General features: G+C 41.0%; 1 protein-coding gene across 1 annotated transcript in view; it reads left to right on the top strand.

The window, feature by feature from the left end:
• The first annotated feature begins 2,281 nt into the window (after positions 1-2,281).
• Positions 2,282-23,893, top strand: part of LOC137094161 (endonuclease V-like) — a 281,174-nt gene continuing 259,562 nt past the window's right edge. Inside the window, exon 1 of the mRNA XM_067459490.1 lies at positions 2,282-2,455. Coding sequence (XP_067315591.1) covers positions 2,415-2,455 — 41 coding nt within the window. The 5' untranslated portion in view covers positions 2,282-2,414. The remainder of the gene's footprint in view (positions 2,456-23,893) is intronic.

Consider the following 23,893-nt stretch of genomic DNA (forward strand, 5'->3'; position numbering starts at 1 on the left):
GAACTTAAGTGAACAGAGAAACGGGAGAAATTAGTCTAACTCCCACAAGATTGTGGCATGAGCGTTGGCAGTATACTACTGCTTGGTATGCCTTGAACTAAAACAGATTAATTATTGTAAATGAATAATAAAACTTAGACTGGAAAACTAAAAGAAATACATTTTGTAAGAGCTGCTTTAAGAACCAAAATATTCCCAGAAATTGAAAACATAATTGCAAACTCTTTTGGAGTAACAGGAATTCCTTGTTTTACCAAGAACTCAGAATACTTACAGATTGAACCAATTTTGATTAAAAAGTTGAGATACCAAAATAATACATTTTTTAAAACCAACTATGAAAGAAAAGAGATGTAAGTTTATACAGTAGGTCCTTATTCCAAATTATAGGCCTATATGAGCGAGGTGTAAAATTCTGTTTAAAAATGAGGCACCATACTAATAACATTTGCCTATAGAAAATGGATAATTTGATAGGGATTTTCATTATGTTATAATTACAGGTTAATAATCATTTTAAACCACCTATTTTGGAGAAAATAACCATGGGCGTCAGTTTGGTTTGAAATGTGCTGGGGACAGAGACGCAGGTCTTTCGCACAGGTCATGTTTTGAATGACGATGTCCTGTAGCTTAGCCTAATGCAAATTTTAAAAAAAATGTATACAAAAATCCATATCTTTTCATTTAGTTGTAAAATTAGTGTATAGTAGCCTAATGATATATAAAAAAGAAAACTAAAACCAGTACAACATAGGCTAAATGTTATTTTAGTTCACTTTCACTTAACAATCCTTCAAATGTAAAGGTACTCAGATAGATCAAGAATTAAACAATATTTTAGTTGGCTAGCTATAGCCTAACTATAAATCCAAAACTAAATAATTTAATGAGGAATTGAAAGTAACAGCGTTATGCTCACGTAGCCTAACTCTTTCTAGTCCAAATGTTTTCATATTCGCCATAGCTATTTGAATGCTAAACCATTATTTATATAGGCTCTTCACTCGCATTCCAATTGGCCTATTGATTTTTTTTTTTAAATCATCCTTTTCACATGTGCAAAAATATTCTTGAGAATACCTGCAGACCTGCACCCCTAGCGGGACTCGCGTAACCCAACGGATAGAGTGGCCACAGGACTAGATTTGATGGCTGATTGGGCGCGGGCGGTAAACTACTCTTGTGTGTGCGGATTGCGGGAGAATATTTGCGGGACTCCCGCAAGACAAAAATATCTAAAAATAAAACATCTAGATACAAATAAATTGCTATTCATCTATTGCACAAAACTACCAAGAACAACTAAAACTAAGTAAAAAACGATTTACATGTGCAAGGAGGTAGAGTCGTTTTTGCTGCATTGTGCATACACTGTAAAAAATGACATGTTCAATAAGTTATGACAGCATATGTTTTTACATTGTTTTAACTCATCAAAATAAGTTAAGCAATGCTAAACTTGTTTTTATTAGTTATACAAGATGTAACTCACTTTTTAAAGTCAGTTTAACATAATTTAAGTTGAAATAACTTAAACATCCAAGTCGATTCTACTGCAAAAGTTCAAAATTTGCCTTTTTTTTTTACAGTGTACCAATGTGTTTATTTCTAAAACGCAATGGCCAAACAGATGCATTTAAGATAGAATCCACTCACAGGAGTTATTTGCGCAGTGCTGATTCTGTATGCTGGCAAATCCTCTGATTATAGCAAAGAAAGTATTGACATTATGGAAGATTCATTGTGCAGACATTCATTGTGCAGACATTCATTGTGCAGACAAGGAGAAGGTTAGGAGAAGGTATAAAATCCGTCCCGCGCAGGTCTCTACTTGGAAACACCACAGAGCAGTGACAATTACTGAATATTTGCAGCCGGATCTCACAAAAAAATGCGTATAAATAGTACGAGTGTGTGCAATGTCGTGCATACGCTGTTTTTCGCGTGCATATGATATGCACTTTATGGCGTACATACGAACCCCCCACCCCACTACCCTAAACCTACCCAAGAGAGCGTGTCATATATAAGCCATAAAGTTATATGCCCTCGAAAAACAGCGTATCATATGCACGCCAAAATCTGTTTTGGCGTATACATTCCACGACATTGCTCACTCGTACTATTTATACGCATTTATGTGTGATCACTGTGTAACTTCTTATATATTAGGTTGGCTATTTTAGTTTGATAATGAACTGCCCTCCCCCCTCCCCCCAATAAAATAAAATAAAATAAATAAATAAATAACATAACGGAGCTGTCCAGTTGGTAGTGATACTGAGAAGAAAAGAAGAGTCTGACGTACTACTTCGGCTGTGCGTTTTGCGTCATAAACCCGGAACTAAATTTTGTTTACAGCTCAAGAGAACGATTCATTAGATCATCGGACATCACTATACATATGCGGGATGATGGCTCTTGAAGGAGAGATGGTGTTGAAATTGAAAAGGTTAGAAAATCACGAATAAATGTGTTGTAGCCTACTTGCGTGATTATGTCACTGAATGATTTGATTTAACGATAACAGCGAACATTATACTCTCACATTATTGCTTGGCTCACTACATGGAAATGGAAATCGTGACAACCAGAACCCATTGGCATAATAAATACACAGACGCCTCACATTAGTCGTTTTGGACCGTTCCTCATTGTTCGCTTTTGGACCGTTACGTCAACTAGTCCGCCAAACCGCCGACCTCTATAAACGTGCAAGTAAACGGAGGCGAAAAACACAATAACGTTGACATTTCTCAACCGATCTCAACGGTTATGATCTGCGTTGAGTATGAAAAATGTCTCCATGACTCAGAATCTCGCTAGTTAGAACTCGAAAAGTATTCACTATAATTTTGTGAAAAGCACCCCATAGCCCAATGTCCCAGGCATTGCCATCTCCCACCAACGCGCGGATCACGCGCTGCGCGTAGGGCACCAAGTGCTGAGGGGTATGGCGTTCGGACGAGGTCTTTAATATGACTTTGTAACATGCACACTTTGGCGCGTACAGCGCGCCAAAATTAAACATACATATGGCGCGTACTCCGAGCAAAATTAACCAAGCTAACAATGACCTGGCTGTCCACCAGCGTTTTTTGGGCGGCGCAATGTCAGCGGTTTGACACGGTCGGACCTCCGTCGGTACACCATCAGCAAGCCGACCAATCTTTACGTCGATCTGCCAGTGTTTTTTTGGACGGCACGCCACCAGCGGTTTGCCGCGGCTGGGCCACCGTCGGTACACCAGTGGCAAGCCGATTGCCAGTCACTTACAGGACACCTTTATTTTATACATTTATTTTATATGTATATCATTATTTAATTTATTTTTACAGTTGAAAATAATCTGAAATCTTAATATTGCTTGGCATATAACCAAAGCAAAGCTTTTCTATGGAAAAATACTACATGCAATCAGCTTTCAAACGAAATAATTGGGTTGAGTATCACTAAACAAAATAATACAAAATGTTAAACTAATATAATTTAAAACTAATATAAAAGTGCCACTTTGTCTCACTATCTGGTGCTGGGGTGGCTTTTGCACCTATGAATGGGTATAGCTACAAAATTAATTTTAAATTCTGAGTTTTTTATTTATGTAATGTTTTAATTGTAGATGGTTATTTATGTAAATCATGCGTGACTGTACGTGACGCATGCTTGTTAAACATTTGAACCGCTTTCAAACCATGGTTCAAAGTTCAAACCATAGACTGTAAAACAAAATTCAAAAGGTCAGCTGGAGCGGCGCGGAGCTGCCGCCATGGAAACGGAGACACGACAACTGACAAGCAGCACAACTCCCGTCTGTCGCTTTTGTTTTCACTACTTTCAGGTGAGTTTAGTCTCTAAATAACACAAATAATACACACAACTGTTCCTGACATATTTCTTACATGTTACTGAAACACTTCTGTTGAATATTACTTTATAGAAATGGTGTAACGTTAGTGTCTTCGGAAAAAGTCTGTTAGCATCTCAACCGTTTTCATAAGAGGTAAGTTAGGCTAACGCCATCGATTGAGCTCTTGTTTATGAAAGTTTGAGCTTATAAATAAATATTTATGTGAAAGTGAGAGGGTTTTGATAGTTTTGTGAAGGTTTTTACTGGTAATTTGTCAACGGTATGTTTTTAAAAACCTAAAACTATAACGTTACACACGTTACTGTTAATCAGTGTCAATTACACGGAGGGTGAAAATTAGCTGCAAATTGTTAAACAAATATTGTAAAAATGTTCTGTAATTTCAGGAGGGATAAAATAACCCATCTACAACAGCTGAAGCTCCTAAGATTACGACATTTCTGAAGGAAGCTGCTGACAGGTAGGAAACAGGTGAACTGAGGAAGTTCATTAAATTACTTCATATGCATTTATTTCACAGTATGTTTTACGTAATATCACCATGCTTTTATAATATTTTTTTTAGGAAAATTATACATTTTAAGAAGGCTGACAATTAAAACGTAAGTGACACTATATGGGCCATATTAAATTAACAAGTAAACCTATAACATAAACTCTCATCTTAATTAATTATTTTCTGTATATTCTTCTTTCTCTTTTCTGCATTTCTCTTCTTCTTTAGCTTCTTTCCTTCCAATAAACTGCCATTATATACTAAATATTGTTGGCTTGCTGCTTATGTTCCTAGATTCTTCCATGCTGATGTTATGCTGCACCCCAGCAGAGTGGATCTCTGTCAAAGGAAATATCCAATACGACTAGTAACATACTCTAATGTTCAAAAGTATCGGCTTAATAGAGTTTATGTTTTTGAAAGAGCTCTATCTTGTGTTCACCAAGGCTGCATCTATTTTACTAAAGATACAATAAAACCATTAATGATGAGAAATAGTGTTCCATCCATCCATCCATCCATCCATCCATCATCTTCCGCTTATCCTGGGCCGGGTCGCGGGGGCAACAGTCTAAGCAGAGAAACCCAGACTTCCTTCTCTCTGGCCACTTCCTCCAGCTCCTCCGGGGGTACCCCGAGGCATTCCCAAGCCAGCTGGGAGACATAATCCTTCCAGCGTGTCCTGGGTCTTCCCCGGGGCCTCCTCCCAGTGGGACGTGCCCGGAACACCTCCCAGGGAAGGCGTCCAGGAGGCATCCGAAATAGATGCCCGAGCCACCTCAGCTGGCTCCTCTCCATGTGAAGGAGCAACGGCTCTACTCTGATCTCCTCCCGAGTGACCGAGCTTCTCCCCCTATCTCTAAGGGAGTGCCCGGCCACGCTGCGGAGAAAGCTCATTTCAGCCGCCTGTATCCGGGATCTTGTCCTTTCGGTCATGACCCACAGCTCATGACCATAGGTGAGAGTAGGAACGTAGATTGACCGGTAAATCGAGAGTTTCGCCTTACGGCTCAGCTCCTTCTTCACCATGACAGATCGGTACATCGCCCACATTACTGCAGATGCTGCACCGATCCATCTGTCAATCTCCCATTCCATCCTTCCCTCACTCGTGAACAAGACCCCAAGATACTTAAACTCCTCCACTTGAGGCAAGAACTCTGCACCAACCTGAAGTGAGCAAGCTACCCTTTTCCGACTGAGAACCATGGCCTCGGACTTGGAGGTGCTGATTCTCATCCCAGCCGATTCACACTCGGCTGCAAACCGTCCTAGTGCATGCTGAAGGTCCTGGTCTGAGGTTGCCAAAACGACAACATCATCTGCAAAGAACAGTGACGAAATCGCGTGGTCCCCAAACCGGACACTCTCCGGCCATTGGCTGCATTTAGATATTCTGTCCATAAAAATTATGAACAGAACTGGTGACAAAGGGCAGCCCTGCTGGAGACTAACATGCACCAGGACCAAATTTGACTTACTGCCGGCAATGCGAAACCAAGCTCCTGCTCCGGTCGTAAAGGGACCGTACAGCCCTAAGCAAGGTGCCCCGGACCCCATACTCCCAGAGCACCCCCCACAGGTTGCCACGAGGAACACAGTCGGATGCCTTCTCCAAATCCACAAAGCACATGTGAACTGGTTGGGCAAACTCAGATGAACCCTCCAGCACCCTGTGAAGGATATAGAGCTTGTCCAGTGTTCCACGACCGGGATGAAAACCACACTGCTCCTCCTGAATCCGAGGTTCCACTATCGGCCGAATTCTCCTCTCCAGTACCCTGGCATAGACTTTCCCAGGGAGGCTGAGAAGTGTGATCCCCCTGTAGTTGGAACACACTCTCTGGTCCCCCTTCTTGAAAAGAGGGACTACCCCTGGTCTGTCAGTCCATAGGCACTGTCCCCAACTGCCACGCGATGCTGCAGAGGCGCGTCAGCCAAGACAGCCCCACAACATCCAGAGACTTAAGGTACTCAGGGCGCACAGGCTAGACTGAAATTGTTGAATAAAGTCATTATTTGTGTTTGTTTTTGTGCATTAAAGTATTGTTTTGGCTTTATAACATTAAGGCTGAAACACTGGAGTCATATGGACTATTTAATATGCCATATGGCTTTACTTCCTTTCTGGACCTTGAAAGTGTTCATTACATTTCTGTCTATGGAGGGTCCGAGAGCTCTGATTTGATCAGAAATCTTAATTTGAGGATGAACGAAGGGTTTACGGGTTTGAAACGACATGAGGTTTTAATGACAGAATTTACATTTATCCGAAACCGGGCATGTGTCTTAAAGGGAAGGTTTGCATGACAGTTTTGTTGATAAATAAACAGATATCTCATGTAATTTAAAAAAGAGTAAAAATCTGAGAACTTGCCCTAAAGATATGGAAGGATGGCATGATTTTGTCTGTTTAACTGAACAACTTTAAACTTGCATATTATCTTAGGTTGCTATTGTTATATGGACACTTATATGGTAAAACTGTAGCAACAATGTTATCTTTTGTTCAAACCTTGGTTCTACTATAGTAATATTGTAGCAATTCCAGAGTAAAATTATGGTAAGCATAACTATAGTAACCTTGGTTTTGACACTATGGTTATTTTGTAGTGATGGTTTTACTACAAAATCATTAATAAACTATGGTTAATTTTGTTAGCTTATGAAAATGAACCACAGCCTTTGCAGTAAAACCAGGTAATTTTCACAAGTGTACAAATAAACTTGAATTGAATGCTACTAATTTACTTAATGTTCATGTTGGATTAAATCATCTTATAAATGTATTATTTAATCTGTTCACTGAAAATGTATTTAATAAAAAATAAATTTGCAACTGCTATTGAGAGGTCTGCATTGTTTTATCCATAGTGTATGGGCATTTTGGTTAGCTTAAGCAACTGATTAAAAACCGTGGGCCGACGGTGAGCCGCCAGAAAACAATAGTTATAAACCAGCGGCTCGGTAGATTAACTGAAAAAGCTTGTATATCTTTCTCCGTTTTCCATGACAAAAGGAGCTAATGTTTCAAACTTTTAAACACCAGACTCACCTATTTTAACTGTACACATGCAGTGGGCTACTGTTAATTAATGTCTTTGTATTTTCCATATTATTTTATGTATATGTAGGCCTACGTTATATAATTTACATGTTAGCTCTTTTAAAAAATTGTCAAACAGATTAATTTGATATTGTTTGTTATTGTTTTCCAAGTAAGAGTTAAAAGTTATTTTGTTAACGAGTTTTAATTTGTAAAGCTTCAATGTCATGGGACCATGCTGTCATTAATTGTCCATTTACTTTTCATGGTAGTAACACATTGAGTAACACATTGAGTCTTCTTTTCCTTTCGGCTGTTCCCTTCAGGGGTCGCCACAGCGAATCATCTGCCTCCATCTATTCCTATCCTCTGTATCCTCTTCTCTCAGACCGACAACCTTCCTGTCCTCCTTCACTACATCCATAAACCTCCTCTTTGGTCTTACTCTTGACCTCCTGCCTGGCAGCTCTAACCTCAGTATCCTTTTACCAATAATAATCAAAATAATTATTATTATTATTCACTATATATATCCAATATATTCACTCTCCACCCCCTAAACATGTCCAAACCATCTCAACCTGGCCTCTAACTTTGTCTCCAAAACATCTCACATGTTGTTGTACTTATTCCTGATCCAATCCACCCTCGTCACTCCCAAAGAGAACCTCATCATCTTCAGCTCTGCTACCTCTAGCTCTTCCTCCTGTCTTTTCCTCAGTGCAACTGTCTGAGTAACACATTGAGTAAGGTTAAGATTATTCAATAAACACATTGTTTATTTTTACCATGATTTTGTCTCCTTTCTTCTGATATTTCCTCTGCTGACTTCACTGACTCGTAGGCTGGTATCATAATGAGTTAACATAAGCTGTTGATTTGGAATATATATATATAAAAAAAAAAAATAATCTTTTCTGAACTCATGCAGAGAGAGATCTTATTATCTCAACACTGGATCTAACATGCATTTTCACTGTCTCTCATGTCTCTCATCTTATAATCATTATTATAGGGGCATAAAGTAATTTGCAGCTTATGGTTATAATGCATTATAATCGATTTAAATCCTTGTTAATGTACATAAAGACTTCATCCTAGTCTGTAAGATTGAATATTGTAGTATTAGAAACCGTGCTAATAATAGTATAGGCTAGATGCCAGATATATTATAAATAATTTTTAGTTTCTAGATAATATGGATTTTTTTTCACAGTTCTTCCATGATTCTGAAAACAAAACTAAACTAAAGAAAGCATATAGGCCTAATTTACTCAAGGTTCTATGAGTCTATTAAAACTTGTATTCGGGTTCTATATGCATTCTTTAGCTTAGTTTTGGTTTCAGAATCAAACTTCTTGAATCCATTGCTGTTAAACTTAATATACGATTTTTTTATATTATTTTTAAATATCCACATAAACAACAATTGTTCATCAATATAGATCCCCTTTAATGTAGCTACCCCCGGGCCTCACACATCACATTCTAGTATTATAAGGCTATTTTATCATGCAAACTGTCCTGCCCATGGCTGGCCCTGACCAATTTGCTGCCCTAGCCAAAATTTTACTTGGTGCCCCGTGTATCAAGGTTTAGCACTACATGTTATTGCAGTTGTGGAAAAACTTGTACTGTTTTATTTTTGTAATGCATTAATTTTTATTGTTGTTGATTTATATGATGTCCAATCCATTCTATCCCATCATTATATTCATGATATTATTATTATTTTTTAAAGGCACCTATGCCACATTACAGCCTAAACACAAATAGCAAGTTCTCAAATTCTCTTGTTTTCCAGTAGATGGCAGCAATCTTCCACTAATCTGCACATTCATGTTTTCACCATGAATTAAACAGAGAAATTTAGATATTTAATGTGATTTTTTTTCATAAAATGTTGGTATTTTAAATAAATCTGTATACAAATATCATTACTAATATCAGCAAATATATTCAAAAATTGCCATATGTCCCCTTAAAACTGCACAACTGCAGAATAAAAACATTAGGCTAATAAAAAAATATATTACATGCATTTAAAAATAAATAAATAAATTTTATATATATATATATATATATATAATATATACAATAATATATACAATATATATATATATATATATATTGTGTGTGTGTGTGTGTACAAAATCACACTGGCTGTGGCCTCTGGAGAACCCAGAACAGCTGCTTACATAAAGTTTAAGGTAAAACTGTAATTTATTAGCGAACATTAGTATTTTACTAATGCAATTAGATAAACTGTTCATTCATTACATCACTTTACCTCTGCAAAACATGGTCTTTCTATTTAGTAAGAAGTTTTTTCTTTCTTTCTTTCTTTCTTTCTTTCTTTCTTTCTTTCTTTCTTTCTTTCTTTCTTTCTTTCTTTCTTTCTTTCTTTCTTTCTTATTTTTATTAATCTGTTACTTGTTTAAGTCAAATATATTCAATGTATTTATTCCTTTTATATAGCCCTATAGACTGATCCATTTTTTTTAAGTCTCCCGACCCAGGGTTTGAAAACCACTGTTCTACATCACATGAATACCATATATTGTTGAAGTGTGAGAAAAACCATGGCAGAATTGAAAGAGTATTGAAAGAGTATCCCTGGCTCTAAAATGTTAATTCTTTGTTAAATTATATGCTAAATAATAATGAACTGCTCGCCTTTCTCTTTTACATTCACATGTAGCCTATTCATTTTGCAGACGCTTTTATCCAAAGTTTGAGGAATACGGCATATGGGGGGATTTGGAGGTGCACCCGTTTTTATAATTCTGTTAACTGTCAGATCGCCTGTCAATCAAACTTTGGCGAAACTCTAAAACTAAATATTACAACTTAAAATTAAATATTACAAATTATAAATATTATTTAAGTTAGCTAAATTAATTTTGTGTTGGTCAAGAGACTGCAAGTGGTGAATACAAAATACAAACAAGTATTGTAAAAAAAAAAAAAAAAAAAAAAGTTTGTGGTCGGAAATATAAACACTGATGTTGTGGCAGCCGTGATTAAAATAAGTAAATTACTTTTGAAAGTAATGTTAAGCTTTAAATAAATATTCTATTACAATATTATTCCACCAGGTGCCAGTGACTGATGAAACCTATGGATAAACTGTGTATATATATAAACTGTGAATATATATATATTTGCTGGATAATATGAATTTTTTCACAGCTCTCCCATGATTCTGAAAAAACTAAACTAAATAACATCAATACTGAGTTGTACTATAAATGATTCTATTAAAACATGTATTAATTTAAAATTATTTTTTTATATATATATATATATATATATATATATATATATATATATATATATATATATATATATATATATAATTTTAACTTAATACTTTACTTTTATATATAATTTAAAATTATATATATATATATATATATATATATATATATATATATATATATATATATATATATATATATATATATATAATTTTAAATTAATACATGTTTTAATTGAATCATTTATAGTACAACTCAGTATTGATGTTATTTAGTTTAGTTTTTTCAGAATCATGGGAGAGCTGTGAAAAAATTCATATTATCCAGCAAATATATATATATAGCCAAAATAACAGTTAACAGATAACAGAGTTTCCACCATGCAAATTCAAACATTTCGTTCTTTGAATTTTAATTAATGCATGGATAACACGCCTATGTCTTCTTCCATTAAAAATAATGGCTACTGCGGTGCTAGGACACAAACTTACCAACATACTTTTTGGAATTACTTCTCAATAGTTTTTTGTCGACATTTAGCAGCCTAAATATCACAAAGGTTTTGTGCAAATCTCTTATGGAAACGTAGCTACTGAGAGAGCAGTCCAAATTAATTGAAGTGGATTCAGGCTGATTTGCAAACACGTTTGACCCAGTCATTGAACATAATTTAAGCATCAAAATGTGCACACTGCGCGCAGTTCAGTTACAAACCTTTTGAATTCAATGCTCTTAAACTGAATATACGATTTATACTTCTGTTTTGCAAACATCAAATATAATGAAAGCATTGGAATAAAAGTTTATGGTCCGAAAAAAAACAAAAAAAAACACTGATGTTGCGGCAGCCGAACTACTGTTAAAGGTGAACTATGTAGTATTTTTGCAGTAAAATATCCAAAAACCACTAGGCCAGTGTTATATATTTTGTTCAGTTGAGTACCTACAATATCCCAGATGTTTCCAACTATTTGTAAATTGTGAGAAAATTGCTATTTTAACTAAGGACAGGGACGTTGCAGCATTGCATTTGAGAGAGTCGCCTGTCAATTGCGTCATATCTGCGTTACCCTCGGTTTCGGCTTTTATTTGGCAGGAGCGCTTTACTCTTAGCAGTGTGAACAACTGAACGCACGGAGTAACGTCATAACATCGTTTTGAACACACTTAAATGTATCTAATATGATAAACAGAGCTCCATTACCTCAAAATCATAACCGGAAAAGCGGATCTGTGCAGGCGCCCGGCAAATGAGTCCCGTCCCGTCATAATAAAAGTCCCGGTATTCGCAAGGCGGGTATTTGTTTAACAATCGCTCCAGCAGCTTTGCTCAGGTTCATAACACTCGGTCCTGCTCTGCTTTAGACTACAGTAACGTTAATAACCGCATGCATGAAAGTGATTTCTGCCCGAGTCCTATTTTTCACCGGCTGTGATGAGAAGACCACATCTCCCAAGATGCTGCACTCACACTTTGCGTCATCAAACTACGCATTTGTTTTGCATAGGCGCCCTCCAGTGGACAAAAGCTGCATAGTGCACCTTTAAGCTTTAAATAAAGATTCTACAATATTATTCCACTAGGTGTCGCCAGCGACTGATAAAACGGACTTGATGCAGCTCATTGTATAGTTCATAAAAGAGATCCATTCAAAAACTCAGGATGACTTCATCCATACATTAATTTATATATATATATATATATATATATATATATATATATATATATATATATATATATATATATATATATTTATATATATATATAAATTTAATAAATATAAATGTATTTAATTGAATGCAAGTTTTAATAGACTAATAATTAGGCCTATATGTGTTCTTTTGTTTAATTTTGTTTTCAGAATCATTGGAGAACTGTGAAAAAACAACAACATATTATCTAGAAACTAAAAATTATTTATAATATATCTGGCATCTAGCCTATACTCTTATTAGCACTGTTTCTGGATGAAGTCTTTATGTACATTAACAAGGATTTTAAACGACTATAATCCATTATAACCATAAGCTGCAAATCACTTTAAAATGATGCATGTTCTTTAAAAAAAAATGCATGTTAGGTCCAGTGTTCAGTTGACATGATCTGTCTCTCTCTCTGCATAAGTTTAAATTTTTATATTACAAAACATCAACAGCTTATGTTAACTCATTATGATACCAGCCCACTAGTCAGTGAAGTCAGCAGAGGAAATATCAGTAGGAAGGAGACAAAATCATGGTAAAAATAAACAATGTGTTTATTGAATAATCTTAACCTTACTCAATGTGTTACTCAGACAGTTGCACTGAGGAAAAGACAGGAGGAAGAGCTAGAGGTAGCAGAGCTGAAGATCTTGAGGTTCTCTTTGGGAGTGACAAGGGTGGATAGGATCAGGAATGAATACATCAGAGGGACAGCACATGAGATATTTATGGATAAAGAGGAGGTTTATGGATGTAGTGAAGGAGGACATGAAGGTAGTCGGTCTGAGAGAAGAGGATACAGAGGATAGGAACAGATGGAGGCAGATGATTAGCTGTGGCGACCCCTGAAGGGGGTCATTGTGTTACTACCATGAAAAGTAAATGGGCAATTAATGAAAGCATGGTCCCAATACATTGAAGCTTTACAAATTAAAACTCGTTAACATATAACTTTTAACTCTTACTTGTAAAACAATGACAAACAATATAAAATTAATCTGTTTGACAATTTTTAAAAAGAGCTAACGATTACATGTAAATTATATAACGTACATATACATAAAATAATATGGAATAATACAAAGACATTAATTAACAGTAGCCCACTGCATGGATGTACAGTTAAAATAGGTAAGTCTGATGTTTAAAAGTTTGAAACATTATCTCCTTTTGTCATGGAAAACAAAGAAAGTCATGATATACAAGCTTTTTCAGGTAATCACTAAGAAAGACTTAAAATAGCCTACAACATATTTAAAGGTTTATTCAGGGAAGTACAGCAGGAAATGGTTGAGTATTATTTTAGGTATATATCTGTATTTAGTGCCTGCAGTGTCAATGTAGCCTAAAAAGCCTATATAAACACATCTTTACACATCAGCTTGGATATATAAATGGTAAAAATAAAAAGACAATTTCAAGAAGTTGACGTCACGTCAGGTCGTCACGTGGGTCGTACCCTAATGAAAGATTGCAGGCATTACGATTTCATTTCGTTGTGCTTTTCTTTTTAGTCTAGTAGCCAGCCCATAGAGCCCCATTATGAACCCGGAAATGTTCAGTACACCAAAGTTTTATTGCAGAAATGTGAAGTATGGGTCTCGACCATACAGAAACTGCCGGATGCTAATTTGCATATGTTGAGCAATTCGCATAATTAGCATTATTAGCTTAATCGTCCATTTTGACCACATATTTTGCACTGTATGGCCAATTTCTACAATATGTGAGTGGTTTTAGAGGATGCTGATTTCATTTCTGACACTTTCAGACTTCAAAATCTTAATTCTATAATACATTTGGATAAATTTAAACACATTTTTATTACTTTAACAATGTTGGGTTATTTTCATGGTAAACACAATCATTTCACATTTCAGAATCACAAGAGCTCTTGGTCTTTTATGTGAATGTTGATAACCTAAATTTGTTTACATTTCTTGAGGTCCAGTCATGTTTTTATACAAATAAGCTGTTACAGCTAGCTGTTGTTATATTTGTGACAAGTAACGTTGAAAAACGTTGCTAGGCAACGTGGGGGAGAGGACGCTGGCGTTGTCTGTTCGCCGCTTCTCCACCCACAAATCATGTTAATGTACTATTAGATTTAGATTTTATTTTAGTTCCTTATGTTTGTGACTAGTCTAACAGTCAGAGCTACAATTGGGACTGTTGCTGATTGCTGGCAGCCACTGAGAGGACGTTGTTCGTCGTTTCGCCGTTTTCGACCGCTTCTCTAATGTTTATGTTTGAATTGCTGCGGTTGGTTCTGGTTTGGAGGACATTTGATGTTTCTCGCCGCGACTGCTCTCTGGTGGTCTCCCTTGGGCTTAAGCTGCATGGTGGCTGAAGTTTGCACCGGGCTAGCGTCATCCGGGCCATCGTCATCGGCGTCCGGCATGATGTTGGGATGTTCCGCTTCTCGGCTGCGCCGCTGTTCCGTCCTGCATTGCGGCCGTGGAGCCGTGGAGCGGCTTGGACTTCTGCGCCGACCCCGGTGTGTCCACAAAAGTGCCCGGAAAAATGTTCTGCCTCCTGCATGGTGTTGCGGCGATCCCCATCGTTTGAATCGTCATGAAGACCCATCATCTGGTCATCAGGACACTGCCGCTGGGAGAAATTTAAAACATGGAGTGGACCACAGTGTGCTACGGAGCTAACAGAGACTTCCACCATCAGCTCTGTTTCTGTTCACCATCAGCTCTGTTTCTGTTCACCATCAGCTCTGTTTCTGTTCTGTTTTCTGTGTTGGTTGATTGTTTTGTAGTATTCTATATTTTTACTTGTTATTCATTTTTTTTTGTTATTTTTTCCCCCCTTTGTTGCACTTTGAGATTCTTCTGAATGAAAAGTGCATTATCAATAAAATCTATTATTATTATTATTATTATTATTATTAAGTATGTTAAGGAGCATAGTCTAGTATTAAAGTCGAAATTCACCTTATTATATCGCCTTAATATTCATAGAAAAGTCAGTCAAGGGATTTGATGTTGACATTCTAATGTTGACATTACTAATGTTTTCACATTAAAATAAAAGGTGGACAGAGTTATAATGATAGTTTTGTGTAATACTTTGTGAATTTCTAGTCAGATCCATTTTGTGGGTGAATCTGGTGTTCTAAAATTTGTATTTAAAACCATGATTTAAAAATTTGTAATTCTTCGTTTTTTTAAATTCACACTTCTTGCGGTTTGATAAGGAAAGGATTAAAAACAGTCAATATTCATTGTAATTGCTGTTTTTTCCAAGTTGTTGTGGAAGATTATTTAACCATTCGACTCTAGGGTTAAGTACTTTCAAAAGATATGGTTTGATCAGGTCGAAATGTTAGGAAAGAAGTGTCTGTTTGCACCTGCAGTGTCACAGATGTTGACTTTAAAATATCTGGGTCCAAAGGAATCACTACTTTGCTAATTAAGAGCGAGGAGTTCGGAGACACAGCCATACATGAGACGTTGTCAAACATTACTGCTTCCGACGGTGCTTCATCAGCTTCTGTCACAAATCTTGTTACAGCTCATATACTTCTCGCTCTAGAGCAAACGCAAGTCAGACTCATGTCAGAGTCAACCCGAAAAGCGAATCATTCGCTCTCAACTTTCTGCCTTTGAGTATTCAAAACAGTGCTTGTTCTGTGGTCTTATTTGTGAAGAAAAAAATCTCTAAAAATCCTAACAGGTGGAATCCAGTTAAAAAATGTCAGACTTTAGATAGGCCAGGCCTTCCATCCTTCAAAGATGTGGTTTTGTCTAAATTTGCAGAAGTTGTGAAGCTACAGGTAAATGGCATAATTGACCTACCAAGTGCAGTTGCTGGTAAACCTATTCACAACTGCCTGTCTTGTATGACATGTATATAGTGTATATTTGTACATAGTTTGTTGATCACACATTATGATGGAGTTAGGTGATGTCATCTCATTGGGTGTCTTAGGGTGCTTTCACACTAGCACTTTTGGTGCGCACCCAGAGTTTGGTTCGTTTGGATGATGGGAATGCTGTCTTCTGAACTCGAGTCCGCTTAAAAAGGTGGTCTGGGGTTCAGTTCATGTAAACTCTTGTATGGTTCGCTGCTAATGTGAATGCAATTGTGCTAAATTGTGGAAGTGAACCGCTATTAATGACGTGTGATTTGGTAAAAATGTGTTTTGTGTGTGTTTCACTTATTTTCCTGACAATAAGCGTCACTGAAATACTGCAAGCAGAGAGCTGTAAATATACAACCTGGTCTCACAGATTTCCGTGAAATGAACACGGACCCTTTACTCAAAAATCTGTGGTAGTTTCACGGAATCGCGGTTCAGGGTTCAGTGAAGTGATGCCTATGTAAGTCAATGACAGGCAGCATCGGATTCCCAAAAGTAGACATGATTTTATGAATATTTATAGCCTACTATAACTATAGTACATTAAAAGCCCTGAAAATAACAATAATAAAGCCAGTCATTTTTCACCCCAGATCCAGCTGTAACCTAAATATTGAATTTTTGGATTTGACGTTTGTGCACGTGAAGTGGGGGTGGCATGACATCCGTTGATGCTGTCTTTCAATTCTACAATTATTGTAGAGCTCCTTGGATTATTTTTCATCATCCATTTCCTAAAATTTTATTACAGATTAATATACACTGCATATAAAAGTATTTAATTTACAAGTGTCATGCTTGTGATTTATTACATCATTACTGATTTCTTTATTCAGAACAAGAAGTAACTTCAATTTATTTGTATTCTACTTTTCATGTTTCATTGTATTCTACTTTTTACTGTAACAACAGCGTTCACACTACATGTATACAAATATAGCGGTCTAACAGTCGGGCACTAGGACCTGGAGGAGGCTGCTGCTGTGGAGGCTGCTGCACACGCTAGAGAGTGGAGAGATGCGATTGGGCTTGTTTTGGGCTAGTTTTGTTGTGAAAAGGTGTAAAATCTGCTGACGGTCACGTCCTTCTGTATGCGCATTCAGAAATGCAAGGCAGCATTTAAAAACTAAACAATCAATATAAATCACTTTACATGCAATGTATTTGCTTGTTTTTACTTGAAGAATGACTGCAGTGCTGACATGGTCTGTGAGTTATTGCAGGCGCATATCAACACGTTATCATATCGGCAAGGCAAATCGGCATAATTTTTTTATATCGACTGATGCCGATTTTTACATTTTAAGCGTTTATCGGCCGATTCCGATGTCATCCGATGTATAGAGGTCTGGTTACAACCTGAATCCACCAAAGCCTGACAAGTACCCCCCTTGATACTCACTGGTATCTGGTACAGGCCAGCTTGATCGGGGGCAGCTTGCGGCGCGTCGGTGACCCGGATCAGTGTCCCCACCTCCATCACTGGACACAGATCAATGAAGTGTCCCAGGTCCCCACATCACCAGCAATCCGGCCCAGACTTCCCCCCTGCCCTAGTGGCTGGAAATAGGTCAGATACTTGGCGTGGAGAGAGAGCCTGGGGGGAGGAGGCGGGAAACGGTTCGGTGGTCACTCCCCCTCCCCTGGGCGCCGGTCTGGGAACTTCCTGGAGCCTCGACCGGGACCCCCGTCCTCCACTGCGGCACTTGCCTGGGCAGCAGCCCACCTTGGGACCTGGGAAGGGGAACAGGTCTAGGAAGAGGAGGGGAATGGGCAGGAGAAGAGAGAGATGCCACTGGCAAGGGCTCGCCGACCCTGCAGCATGCCACCATCTGGTCCTCCGCCAATTGGATGGCCTCGTTTAGCGATGCCGAGCGGTGGCACTGGACCCACTGCGTGCTCTTATGGGGAAGTCGCGCAACGAAGTGCTCCAGTACCATTCGAGTGATGACTTCCTTGACGTCGCTGATGTCGGCCATCAGTCACTTGCGGCACGAGTCCCGGAGCTGTTGAGCGAAGACAAAGGGCCGGCCGGACTCTTCCAGGGCCTGTGTCCGGAACTGCTGGCAAAGTTGTTCCGGTGTACGGCCGACCCACTGGAGAATCGCGCACCTCAGGTCGTCGTAGACCAGGAGATTCTGGACTGGCAGTTGGTGAGCGGCTACCTGGGCCTCTCCGGATAGCAGCGGCAGGAGTCGCATTGGCCAGTCCGTCTTGGGCCATCCTCGGAGCTTGAAGAGAGCCTCGAAGGCCTCCGAGTCGTCCTGGGGTCCCATCTTCGAGAGGGGTACGGCGGCCGCTGAGTCGGTGGTGCGGGAGGGAGCGGCCCAAATCTCCCGGTCCATCCAGCTCTGGAACAGCTTGCGGTCTTCATGCTGGGCCCGGAGGAGCGGCTCGAACCTCTTGTTTCTTCTCCTCCCTCACGGCCCGCAGGTCTTTGTGGGTTTCCTGATGAAGACCGGCGAGCGATTGTACCAGGTCCGCAAGTGGCGTTCTTGATGGGGTCTCCATAACAACGGCGCCGCTCTTCTTCCCTCCCGGGTTTCAGCACCAGTGGAATTGGGTTCGCAGTTCGTGTGTGTGGTGGGGAAGGAAGAAGGCGGGGTCGGTGTGACTGGGACTAGCGTTTCTTTATTTCTCACACACAATGGTAAACACGCACGCACGCACGCACAAGGGCATATAACTCCCTATCTCAGACTCAAACTCATAAACTCGATAACTGGCACACTGGATCTCTCTGTTGATCCTTCTCTGTCTCTGTGTGTGGCCGCGTAGTCCCAGTCCAATCTCTCTCTCTCTCTCTCTCTCTCTCTCTCTCTCTCTCTCTCATCTCTCCCCGCAGTGGCTTTTTATGCTGTCTCTCCATGCCAATTACTGCAATCAGACACAGGTGTTATTCATCTGCACTTGACCTACTTACTCCCTGCTCCACTCCTTCTCTCCCGCTACAGACCTCAAAAAACCACGCCCCCTCCGCCACAGAGGGGTTGTTTTGAAAGCGGCAACCTGACTGATTCAAGTACGTCTTTATCAAACAAACACAATTATTTATTTCTCATCCACCCTCAATTGATTGGACTATTATTTTTGTATTACATTGTAACGCGGTTCGTAGATGGGAAGGAAGGAGGCGGGAACCGGCGAACGTTCAACAACATTTATTCAAAAGAAATAAACAAAACGAAAGTAAAACCGCGGGCAGCCCCTCACGGACGACTGCCCGCAAACACACAAAATAAAAACTTGGGCAGCCCCTCACGGACGACTGCCCACAAACACATAAGCAAAACATAACATAAAATCCAGGCCTGGTCCTCTCTCATCTTCCGCAGCCCTTGCTCCTCCTTATATACTCCCGTCACATGGCCGCGAGACGAGACCGGTGTGCCACGCAGCTGGCACTCGTCAACATTAATCACCAGCCCGCTCTCGCGGTCCCTCGCCCCGCTGCCTGTCACACAACATACATATTCTGCATGATTGTTCAATATTAGTGCGCTTACATACACGTGCTGGAGCGCACCCTTCAAATGTCAAGGGAGAGAGCTTGCCGGCCTGCCGACGGGCTTCCGTTTGGGTAGCCCATCAGGAAAACACGCAACCCTAGCTGGGATGTTGTACTTTGTAAGCCCTGGCTCATACATGTCTTGAGTACAGCGTGCTAAAGGTATGCTGTGTTAGACACAGACACATAAGCAAAACGATCTATAACAATGCAATACTATTACAGCACGTTTTACTCACATAAGTGTTTGCATTCCTCTTGTCAGATCAAATATAGAAGAATAGCATTGTGAGTTTTGTTCAAAAACGATCCCGCGGTGAAATTAAGTGAACACTGTCTTCCCCACGTCAGCTGGAACTTCATTAAAATTTTTGTTTTTCACACATTCCTAATATTAGGATCTGAAGGAAGCTTATGCAGCGACTGTGTTCTTCCACAATATCTTTTTATCTTCTTTAGCTTGTTGATTGCTGCTGGTTTACGTGATCCGATGAGTCGTTGGGCATGGCTACTGAATTACACGTGCTTTGAATTACACAAGAGTTGAAGTTGAAGATCCAAGATGGCGCCGTATCATGGCGACACGCTACGAGTTGCTCTCCCTATAGTATGTGTATTTTTGTTGCTTTCAGATATTGTCTTGTGTGTACAAAAGACTAGTATATGACCAACTGATCATTGTTATGAGGAAGAGATAGGATCCAAAATGCACTGAGAGTTAGTTTATTGAGAGAGCGCTGAAACAAGTCTTTTCAAACAAGAAATCAAGTAGCTGCGGGACCGCAGATACCTTATAACTGGAACACAGGTAGAGAGCAGTAATATAACAAAAGGTTAGCAGCACAGTCTTTGAGAAGGATCCCCAGCCAACGGGACAGTGTCTCTCTCTTGTGACTAGGGTGGGGGCGGAAAGTGGTCGTGAATCCGGGAGACCAGCGAGCGGATCTAACCCCCTCGTATCCGCGCACCAGGCGGCAGCACTGCGCAGAGCACAGCTCCGGGAGATCGTCTACTGCGGGAGGGCTGGACACAGAGTGGTAGAGAGGTTACAAAGCAGTGAGGTGATAGGGCTGACCTGATCTAGATAGTAGACAGTACGGTAACACGGCAGGACACGACAGGAAACAGGAGGGTTGTAGATAGCCACCAGCGACATACTCAGCCAAAATAATCCCGCAACTGGCAAGACGACAGGGAGTGTTAAATAGCAAGTGGGACAATGAGAGAGGGCAGGTGCAACAAATCAGCGAGGACACATCTAATGGGGAACAGCTGAGGAGGGAAACGAGAAGAGAGGAGGAGAAACCAGCAACGGGTGAAAAGAGAAGACAAGGACAGAGACAGGGGACGGACTATGACAGTCCCCCCCCCTCCCCCTCAACGAGCGCCCCCTGGCGCTCCCGAGGGAGGGACCTGGCGGCCCGAAGGAAATCATCAATGAGAGAGCGGTCAGGATGTCCCGGGAGGGAATCCAGCTCCTCTCCCCAGGACCGTAGCCCTCCCAATCCACTAGGAATTGATGCCCCCGACCGCGACGACGCATATCAAGAATCTTACGTACCGTGTAGACCGGCGATCCCCCGGCCTGAATAGGGGGAATGGAAGTACGAGACGGGGCACGTACGACTGGCTTAATGCGGGATACGTGAAATGCCGGGTGGATGCGCCGAAGCTTGGGGGGGAGTTGCAGCAACTGTGACTAGATTGATGGCGTTAATAAAGCGGGGAGCTAATTTGCGTGAGGGCGCCTGAAGGGGCAGATCTCTAGTGGAAAGCCACACGTACCTAGGGCTCTTGACACGACGCTTATTGGCGTTTCGAAGCATGCGAACCCTAGACCGACACAGGGCGGCTCTCACCCGTCTCCAGGTTCCTTCACAGCGTTTAATAAAAGCCTGAACGGAGGGAACATTGGACTTGGTCTCTTGTGAGGAGAACAGGGGGGTTGGTATCCTAGACAACAGTGAAACGGCGACAGACGGAGGACGGAAGCGAATTGTGAGCGTACTCAGCCCAAAGAAAAATGCTCGACCCATGAAGAGGGATTCCGAAACGCCAGACTGCACCTACATCTGAAACTACGTCAGAGGGAAGCCTGTGATTCTTGAAGACGTGAGTTACCAGTATTTGCGCGGTCTCTTTAGTGGAGGGGAGTTTGGGAAGTGGTATAAAGTGTGCCAATTTGGAAAAACGATCCACCACAGTGAGGATTACAGTTTTAACAGCCGAGGAGGGTAGGCCGGTAATAAAGTCAAGCCCAATGTGAGACGGGATGGGAAGAGGTCGAAGGAGACCGGCAGGCGGGGTGTGACCTGACTTGGTTTGAGTCCAGACCGCGCACGAGGCAATGGAGCGACGTATATCCCGTTCTAAAGTGGGCCACCAAAATCGTTGACGGACTGTAGCTAGCATGCCCCTAACGCCGGGATGGGCAGTTAACTTGGTAGAGTGAGCCCACTGAAAGACTGCCGAGCGGGTGGTAGCGGGGACAAAAAGGAGGTTCCTGGGAACGTTACACGGCACGACCGCATGAGACAGAGTATTTCATGTATCCCGCACGTATCCCGCATTAAGCCAGTCGTACGTGCCCCGTCTCGTACTTCCATTCCCCCTATTCAGGCCGGGGGATCGTCGGTCTACACGGTACATAAGATTCTTGATATGCGTCGTCGCGGTCGGGGGCATCAATTCCTAGTGGATTGGGAGGGCTACGGTCCTGGGGAGAGGAGCTGGATTCCCTCCCGGGACATCCTGACCGCTCTCTCATTGATGATTTCCTTCGGGGCCGCCAGGTCCCTCCCTCGGGAGCGCCAGGGGGCGCTCGTTGAGGGGGGGGGGGGACTTGACGAGTCTCTCAATACCCCAGACGGCGGCCCCAATTACTCTCGCCGGAGGGATAATCTCCTGGGGCGTGGAGATAACGTTGGAGGAGTCAAATTGACGAGACAAGGCGTCGGGCTTGACGCTTCTGGACCCGGGTCGATAAGAGATCATAGAAAACGTAGAAACGTAGAACGTAGAAACGAGCGAAAAACAATGACCAGCGTGCCTGGCACACATTAAGTCTCTTGGCCGAGCGAATGTATTCCAGATTTCTATGGTTAGTCCAGACTACGAACGGAACGGTTGAGCCCTCTAACCATTGTCTCCACTGGCCTAAGGCCAAACGGATGGCTAGGAGTTCACGGTCCCCAACATCGTAATTACGTTCCGCAGCCGAGAGACGGTGTGAAAACAAACGCGCAAGTATGAACCTTATCATCTGAGCCTGAGTGCTGGGAGAGCACGCCCCCCAATGCTCACCTCAGACGCATCAACCTTGACAATGAACTGTTTGGACACGTCCGGAGTCACGAGGATAGGCGCGGTAGTAAATAAATGCTTTAATCGGTCGAAAGCCCGCTGCGCCATCTCTGTCCATCTAAAACTCGACTTGACAGACGTAAGAGCGGTGAGAGGCGCGGCTACTTGACTGAAGTTGCGTATAAAGTGCCGATAAAAATTAGCGAACCCCAAAAAACACTGTAACGCTACTCGCGACTCAGGAATGGGCCACTCGGCGACGGCTTGTACCTTACTGGGATCCATACTGATTCCCTCCGCCGAGATTACAGAACCAAGAAAGGTGACGGAGTGGGCATGAAATGTGCATTTTTCGACTTTTACGAACAGCCGGTTCTCCAGGAGGTGCTGGAGAACGCGGCGAACCTGCTGAACATGAACCTGAAGAGACGGTGAGAAAATCAGAATATCATCTAGATAGACGAAGACGAACATGTTGAGCATGTCTCTTAGGATGTCGTTGATTAAGGCTTGAAACACAGCAGGTGTGTTGTCAAGGCCGAATGGAAGGACCCGATACTCGAAGTGCCCAAGTGGGGTGTTGAAAGCGTTCTTCCACTCGTCCCCTTCCTTAATGCGGATCAGATGATACGTGTTATGCAGGGTAACGATTATTTACGGTGATCTGGTTTAGCCCCCGGTAATCGATACAGGGTCATAGAGAGCCGTCTTTCTTCTTTACAAAGAAAAACCCCGCACCCGCAGGCGACGAGGAGGGTACAATAGTCCTGGCGGCTAATGATTCGGACAGGTAACTCTCTAGCGCCTTGCGTTTAGGACCGGTTAGAGAAT

The sequence above is a fragment of the Pseudorasbora parva genome, chromosome 12, assembly GCF_024679245.1.
Source record: "Pseudorasbora parva isolate DD20220531a chromosome 12, ASM2467924v1, whole genome shotgun sequence".
NCBI lineage: Eukaryota > Metazoa > Chordata > Actinopteri > Cypriniformes > Gobionidae > Pseudorasbora > Pseudorasbora parva.